General features: G+C 38.5%; 1 protein-coding gene across 1 annotated transcript; it reads right to left on the bottom strand.

The window, feature by feature from the left end:
- Positions 1 to 40: 40 nt before the first annotated feature.
- LOC116464924 (myosin-1) lies at positions 41 to 8,776 on the bottom strand (the record flags this gene model as incomplete). Its single annotated transcript, XM_032148159.2, has 13 exons — positions 41 to 349; positions 870 to 994; positions 1,088 to 1,253; positions 1,536 to 1,719; positions 2,442 to 2,638; positions 2,796 to 2,914; positions 4,428 to 4,554; positions 4,919 to 5,308; positions 5,403 to 5,493; positions 5,575 to 5,720; positions 6,546 to 6,722; positions 6,813 to 7,055; positions 8,615 to 8,776. Coding segments are annotated over 13 exons (2,436 nt in total), but the record flags the coding sequence as incomplete, so codon positions are not given.
- Positions 8,777 to 8,782: the final 6 nt, after the last annotated feature.

An 8,782-nucleotide genomic window follows, 5' to 3' on the forward strand; every position in this document is an offset into this window, starting at 1 on the left:
CACCCCAATTGTCCTGGGACCATCTCTTGGACATATTTACCTTGAGGATGGCTTGGGTGTTCCTGTAGTTCCTCAGGGCCTCAGCAGCCATGCGGTTGGCATGGTTCAGCTGGATTTCCATTTCATTGAGGTCTCCCTCCATCTTCTTCTTGAGCCTAATGGCATCATTCCTGCTCCTGATCTCAGCATCCAGCGTGCTCTGCATGGACTCCACGATTCTAATGTGGTTTCTCTTCAGCTGGTCAATTTCCTCATCTTTTTCAGCAATTTTCCTATCGACCTCAGACTTGACTTGGTTCAACTCAAGCTGGATGCGCAGGATCTTTCCCTCTTCATGTTCAAGAGATGCCTTAATGACAGCAAGAGGTGACATTAGTAGGGTAATGGAAGTGTGTGTATTCGAGAGATAAGAATGATTTATCCTTCATGAAACCTTATTTATAAATAGATTTCTAAGTAGTAGTAAGATTTAAGCAAGAGTGTCATTTTCACGCCTTTGCATTTTTTTGCTATTCTGTAACACACACACACTGTCTGCCTTTGTGCTGCCATCATACATTTTTATTTTGTTGTTATAGAAATTTCTACAAATTATTGAATGTTATTGTTGATTTTATATGCTTTTATCTCCCTAGGTAGATTGTGCCCTTGAAAGCAGGGCCTTTAACTGATTCATCTTTGTTTGCTCAGTGTGTAGCACAGTTCCTGACATATGGTTATGTTGGTTGTATGCATGATCAGTTCTCCATTCTCATCCCTAATTCATGGAGCAAAAATTATTTTTCGGTTCTCTTGATTCACCATTCCTTGCATTTAGTAGACCCCAATTCCTCTTCTAATTGGTTTAGAGTATGCAATAAAATGCTTACCTCTGCCTCCTCTAAAGCAGCCTGAAGTTCAGACTTTTCTTGCTCAACTTGCTTCTTTATTTTTTCCAGTTCATGGATACGCTTTCCTCCTTCTGCAATCTGTTCAGTGAGATCAGAAATCTCCTCTGTTGGTGAACAAAAAATATAGAAATTTGTTTATAGATGGAAAAGATTCTTTCAAATCTTTTATTGTTAAAGAAAAGGTAAAATGTTCTCACGTTGCAAATTCTTATTTTCCCGCTTCAAGGTTTCAAGTTGGTCTAAAGATTCCTCATAAGCATTCTTAATCTTAAATAGTTCTGTGCTGAGTGAGCGGGATTCCTTTTGAGAAGCTTCAAGTTCAGCATGAGTTTCTTCACACTTCTGTTTCCATTCTGCCAGGATCTGAAGGTCAAGGAATGGACAAGAAATTTATTGGACAAAATTTGATGAGATAAAAACCATCTATTCTAGCACTTCTCAGAGTTGAGGTGTTCTGGGATTGAAAAAAAAATTACGAATGAGAAGGATAGAAACCACAGGAGCACTTCCCCTCTCCACAGACAGCTGCTGATGGGTCAAGAGCTACTGAGAACAGCCCTCAGATTGTTTGAATTGGGCACACTGAAGGTAGCAGGCTATTGTTAATTCTGTGTTGAAAGTTGAAGCAAAAACTGGAGAGAATACCTTATCGAAGTTCCTTTGCTTTTTGTCCAGGGCGGCACAGGCAGCATTTGTCCTTTCAACATCAATCATGAGGTCCTCAACTTCATTCTGGAGCCTCTGCTTCGTCTTCTCAAGGGAAGCACATTTGGCATTCACAGCTTCTACATGTTCCTCAGCATCCTGCAGACGCTGAGCCAGCTTCTTCCTAAAAAGTGAAATATGGGCAATAAAAGTGAACGGCTGTCAACTGAATTGGGTGTTTCAAAGTGGGTACAAGAGAGTGAATTCCACAATCAGACTTCTTTAATACTTTGCTTCTCAAGCTTGTTTTGTAGGTCCAGTTCTATATTAACTCATTCCCGTTATCCTACCACCAAATACCAAAAACAACCCCAATTTTGGTATTGCCGTACTTCATAGAGTGGCTTTAAGGCCATCCATGACAAGTATGAGCTAACATTTTACCCTTCCAGGTAGCTGGCTTATTCCTCTTCTATAGAATATTAATATCTACCTTGAATTACTGGTTTGTTTTTCTGTGTCTCCACATAATTTTAGTCCCCAGAGGGAAAGTCTGTACTGTACTAATCTTTGTATTCTTGTAGGCTGTCCAACATATTAAGGGCTCAAATGTTGGATAAATTGAATTCAAATGAAATATACTTGATTTTGTCTGTCTAATTGTATTCCTTATTTGTGCTAGTTTTTAATTAATCCATTAATAATAAAGAAGCTTTCCCACATCAATATACATTTTGCATCGAGAACTCCTCTCAGAATCTCTTCTAAGGCATCTACCAAAACATTAATTCCAACAATATGGCTGTATATGGTCCCAGAATGTTTTTTCCCTAGTTTTTCGTATTTTTTGAGAGCAAGGAAACTGTTTGCCCTTATAGTTCCATTTTAACTAAGTCTGGAACATACTTGGCCTCCTCCAGCTCCTCTGTGCGCTGGATGGCGTCTGTCTCGTATTTGGTCCTCCACTGGGCAACCTCACTGTTGGCCTTGGACATTGCTCTCTGCAGCTCGGCCTTGGCTTCCTGCTCCTCCTCATACTGTTCCCGCAGCAGGTCACAGTCATGGCGGGAGGACTGCAGGGCATGTGCCAGGGCACTCTTGGCCTGAGAACATAGAGATTGGTGACTTAATTTTATATATTTAAAGTGATGTTTGATTCCTGATCTCCTATAGGCCACCAGAAGAAAGTCTGTAAAAGTAAGCGAAAAACAAATAACAAGAACAATAATGACAAGAACGACAACAATAAGTGGAGCTTACCTTTATCTCCTCTTCAAGTTGCCTTTTCAGTTCCTCAATCTGTTGTGTAAAGGCTTGTTTGCCCCTTGAGAGCTGTGAAACTAATGTATCCTTTTCATCTAGCTGGCGTGAATATTCACCTATAAAAGACCAAGTCCAGAAAACTCAACCTTACTTTGGAAATTAAAACTCTAAAATAAAAACTTGAGCAGGGAAATGGAGCCGAGTTTGAAACTTGATGGAGGGCATGGGTGACAACAAACCACCAACATCCGCTTTAACCCTGATAAGCAGATCCATGTAAAAATTAGAAGCATGGAGAAATTTGAGGCAGATTACATGCTTGTGAACAGCACAAAAGATTTCAAGAGATATTTATGATTATTTGATCATAGTCAAAATTGATGAAGAAATGTGAAAAAAATGTAAATCAAGCCAACAAAATATTCTGGTACTTTTTACTTTATGTAAGGCAGTAGTGTCTAATTTGCCTTCCATTGAAAGTTGGTTGAAACAAAGTATTTATACTGTGGAAAATAAGAGACTTTGGGCAATTTCTTCTGTAAGTAGAAATGATAGTCAAAAGAAATTCTGGAAAGATTTTTATATTAAGAAATGATTAAGTAGTCTCCCATCCCCAGAATGAATTGGTTTCTGGATAAGTACTTTCCAAACTAAATGGCATTTACACATGTCTTCAATTTTTTAAGTACCATAATGCAGAAAATGCACTACATTATGTTAGAAAGATAGGAAAACCTTTCCACACCATTTTTAAACTAGTTATCTTGAACTTTATCTCTGGCATTTAATAAGAATTATAATAAATATTTATTCTGAACTTTGTTATAGAAAGAACAGTATTTGAATTCCAAAAGTGTAGAGTCATTTTCCAACACTTTAACGTGCCTATTACTTTAATAGCCTAAATTACCCATAAAACAATTTCCATTTTGTTACCTCTACTTGGGGAGATAGAACTTTGTTAGAAAGTTGGACAAGTCAGTAGGAGGGGGAATAAATGCAGAGACTTTTCCAATTTCTCTAATCAAAAATCTACAAATCTTACTTGAATGCTTCTCAGGTGGGTTGTGGTCTTGAATATTTCCCTACTTAACCATGTTAGTTACAAGTAATTGGCAAGACTTCAGGAAAAAGACTGGAGTAAACATTCTTGGACAAGTCGCTTCATCACTACCATAATCCACTGTCTTTAAAATGGGGATAGTATTACACAGACTAATGAGGAAAATAAAGTAACACATGGCTTGCGAAAGCATTTTGAAAAGTGAAAAGAGGTACTGTAAGGATACACTTTGTTTTTGATAACTTTTTGATTAAAGCCGAATCTCCCTTAAAGTCTTCAAAAATAAAAGGGCCTGATTCTATTTCTCTCTCTCTCTATAAATATAAATATATGTATATAATATATATGTATGGATATATATATACACATATATATAGACATGTATTTCTCTTGTATATATATGAAAGAAAGCAACCTCATGCCAGTGGTCAATAATGTGTTCATATTAGTGGGGATCTCCCAGGGAGGTAGTATATAATCTCAAGCAAATAAATGCAGAGTTTTTCAGCAGATTGCACATGCAGGGTGAATTTGTCATTCAAGGTCAGTACTGGTACATGGCCCACCTGATTCTGTTTGCAGGCGCGCTCTCTGTGCTGTGAGGTCGTTGATCAGCCGCTGCTGCTCCTCTTCCTTGGTCTTAATTTCACTCAGTTGATCTTCTAGAGCGCGGCACATCTTTTCAAGGTTTCCCTGCATTCAAAAAGTGGTAGAAGGCATTTCAAGTAAGTAGTTGGACCAAAGAAAGTTTCAGTAATCTAAACATTCCATAGGAGCTGCAGTACTCATTTATTTTGAGAAGAAACTATCTTTACAAACAAAACCAGCAAAGGTCTTAGATTGTGATGGAAAGAGTAATAAGATACATAGTCCAAGCATACAGCCACTGAATTGCTTGTTAATCTAACTACTTAACTAAATTGTTAAGTTTCTCGTATCCGTGATATGAGAAAAAGCGTGCCTGATTTAGTCATGAGACGTTTTTGAGATACAAATCATATCTGTGCTAAAGGGAAAAACAAAAAACCAAATAATCAATGTGAAGTGTTGATTGTACCTTAGCTTTGGAGACAGTCTCCATGTTACTAGCAAGGTCATCGATCTCCATCTTCATCTCACTCTTCTCCTTCTCCAGCTTCTGCTTCACTCGCTGCAGGTTGTCAATCTGCTCCCCAAGCTCGGCCACACTATCTGCGTGCTTCTTCCTCAGGGTGGCCGCCGTGGCTTCATGCTGTAGGGTGGCCTCCTCCAGGTCCCTGCGCATTTTCTGGAACTCAGCCTCCCGCTTCTTGTTCATCTCAATCTGGGCTGAAGTGGCCCCACCGGCTTCTTCCAGCCTCTCGCTGATCTCCTCCAGCTCCCGGGAGAGGTCAGAGCGCTGCTTCTCTGCTTTGGCCCGGGAGGCCCGCTCTGCCTCGATTTCCTCCTCCAGCTCCTCAATGCGGGCCTGGGAATGGTGAAAAATATTAATACGAACTCACCTTCTTGGTGTCAGTAACTTTTTGATGTTTAATTAGCCTGGTGAGAATCATTTAACGTACTTGTAACTCCTTGATTTTCTTCTGCAGCTGCATTGCAAGGGCTTGTTCATCTTCAATCTTGCTTTGCAGACCGCTCATTTCAAACTCTTTCCTATTAGAAAAGCCCTTTATGTCAGTCTCAGAAATATTAAGAGTAATTTCCCCACAAAACTGTTGTCCTAAAACTGCTTACTTTTTAAGCTTTTCATCAAGTTGTTGTTTGTCATTTTCTATATCCATTGTGGATTCTTGAGCCAATTTTAGGTCTCCCTCTAGTTTTCTCTTTGCTCTTTCTAGATCCATCCGAATTTTCTTTTCTTGTTCCAAAGATCCTTCTAGCTAAAAGTTAATAATCCATGAATATGGTTCTTAGAATGGTACCACCTTTTGACCCAGATTAAATTTTTAAACATTATATCTATTCAGCAAACTACTTTTCTATGAATTAGGCAGATTTGTCCCATTGACTCCATTCTCCTTGGTATTTACCTAGTCGAAAAAGTTATCGTTTAAAAGGTAAAATGTGCCTCTTTTTCACATTGTTATAATAAGCTACTAGTGAGACATTATGCCTTCTGCATCTCCCCACTGGAATCCAATACTTTTCCAGCTGGGATGGACACCATGCTAATACTTCCAAACCATGAACTTTTTTAATGCCTCCCTTACTCAGGCATTTTCAGTGGGTTCTCTATTAGATATCAGATCATGTTTAAAGCCAAACTTATCTTCCACATTGCTAATTCTGAGTGTCCTTTGTTGCTGTGAGAGAAAACCTTATTGATCATTACAACTTCTTTGCTGCTGCTATGCTGCCTGCTTAGAACACCCTGCCTCTTCTGTAACTGCACATAGCCACTTGTCTTTCAAGCCCAGCTAAAGACGTGTTTTGCTTGTATAGCTTTTCTTTGTGAACACATTAACCTTCCTTTCCCTCAATTCTTTTTACCCATATTGTCTATTATTCATAGTTAACTTTCTTTATTGATTTTAAAAACTTTCTTGTGTGTACATCTTAGTCCTTGTAATAGGGATGATATTCCATATTCCTCATTCATAGGAGGCTCTTGATAAGTACTGACTGTATCATAACGACACAAACTCATGCTTACTTAGTTTGTTACAAAATTTTAAAAAATCATGTTTATATAATGTTAGGCTTACATCATCCACTTGTTGTTCAAGTTTGATTTTAGCTTTGGTCAGGGTGTTGACTTTGTCCTCCTCTGCCTGCAGGTCATCCAGGGTCTGCTGGTGGGCCTCCTGGAGAGCCTTCTTCTCCTTGGTCAGCTTAGCGATGGTTTCGTCCAGACCTGCCATCTCTTCTGTGAGGTTTTTCACCTACAAAGGTGAAGAAAGTAGCTTAGTTGTATAAAGCAGCTTAGTTAGGTGGCAGAACCTCTATACAGTACTGTAGAATATGATTGATACCTTGTTTTCTGTGGCATGTTTCTCCTTCTCAACCTTGGCCAGTGTCAGCTCAAGGTCATCAATGTCTTTCTTGAGTTCTGAACATTCATCCTCCAGTTTCCTCTTCTTGGCTGTCAGCTCAGCATTGATCTCTTCCTCATCCTCAGCTCTCTCAGTCACCTCTTTGATTTTGGCCTCTAGCTGGATTTTGGTTTTGATCAGCTGGTCACACCTTTCCTCTGCATCAGCCAAGCTGTCAGCTTCCTGAGAAGAGGCAATCGATATTTTAGATTTTAGTTTCCTAGACATTTTCAGATTTTATTAATATTTTGAAACCAAACAAGTAAATTGTTTTAAGGCTTCAGGTTAATTTTTATTAGCTGTCTGCCATTCAGTAAATATTTATTGGGCACTTATGAGTCTGGTGATAAAAAAAGGAACTTAAGTCATGGTTCCTGGTGAAATTATGTTACAATTATATTTGCTATAACATATATAATGTGTTGGTATATAATTTCGGGTCAGCCAATTTTCTTTATTTAATATTTATTTTCAGGAGCATTCAATATATGAAAAGCCAAGAGACAAAAGGATTGGGTTTCTAGCAGGTTGCTAGGAGAGAGGGGTACTATCAGAAAAGTGCCTTGAAAGGAAGAAATGTCATCCAGTGACAGAGTAGACAAAGGGAATGGAACATGTTCAAGGTGATGCTTAGAGAAGTAGCAAGCATATTTCTCATAAGAAGAAATAGGAGTTGGGATAAACTGTGAGGGAAGGACCATGTTTCTCATTCAAACTTACATCCCTGTCTGGAACTTCACCCAATATTTATTAGTGGATAGTTGATAGAATATTGTTAAACAGAGGTTTTATAATACTATCTGCAAAGGAGAGGTATATTCTTGGATAGATTATCTCCTGTTTCTTGAAGACATGATGAACCACTCCTCAATGTGGAAAACCCTGATCTATACAAAGTACAGGAAAGTCACAGTACCAACCTAGGTATTTGCAATTCATCATTCTTTAGATTTTCTAAGTATGTGTCCCAAACTTGTAGGCACAATGGGACTAGTCAATTCCCTTTCTGAATTCAGAGAACTGGGAGGGCAACTTTTAATGTTTCTGCTGTTGGTTTTGGTGGCAGCAATTGAACTGTCTTGTTATTTGCGTTACAAAAATGGGTTAGATAGTGGCTCTTGATCAAATATTTCTCTCCAAGCCTCTGGATAGTTACTGGGACATTAGAATAAGAATATCAACCTTATCTCTCATACTTTGCATAAAAATAGACATTATCTATGGAAGGCATTGCCATTATCCTTACCAGAAAGCATTGCCATTATTCTTGCCATAATCCTACTCTTTCAGGTACTAAAAAGTTTCTAAAAATAAAGTTGAGCAGAAAGTTGCTCGGGGATTGTAGATACAAAACTCAGAATATTGATTTCAAGTTAATGCGTTTTCATCAAAGTCTCCTTCCTCACTGACAATATTTTTCTTTTTCACAGCTCTTATTGCATTTTTCAGTAGGGAGAATTTAGGGAGCAAAGCTCACTTTATTTCCTGTTCACATTCTGCTGTGGAAAACAACAGAGGGGAAGGAAAAATGCTTTTATTTTTCCCTTCTTGACATCAAAGAATCCTACCACAGTGATTTTTAGTAATATTGTGTATGGAATTCTATAGAACATTCTAAGGAGTTGTGGATTATTAAAGATTCATAATCTGTCCCTTATTTGGTAGAATCTAGGTCTCTCCTCAGTGACCACTGAGCTGAAGTTTTAGCATCAGATTGCAGGAAATGACTTCGGGATACTCACAGCTTGAACCTGGAGTTGCAAGTCATTTTTTTCTTGCATCAGAGTAACCATTTTTTCTTCCAGCTCTTTCCTTTTTGCCTCGGTCTTAGCCAGCTCTTCTTTGGTTTTCTCAAATTCTTCCTTCATGTTGGCCATCTCCTTCTCTGTCTCTGCACTCTTGAGGAGGGG

This window comes from Hylobates moloch, unplaced genomic scaffold (genome assembly GCF_009828535.3).
Source record: "Hylobates moloch isolate HMO894 unplaced genomic scaffold, HMol_V3 SCAFFOLD_2204, whole genome shotgun sequence".
NCBI lineage: Eukaryota > Metazoa > Chordata > Mammalia > Primates > Hylobatidae > Hylobates > Hylobates moloch.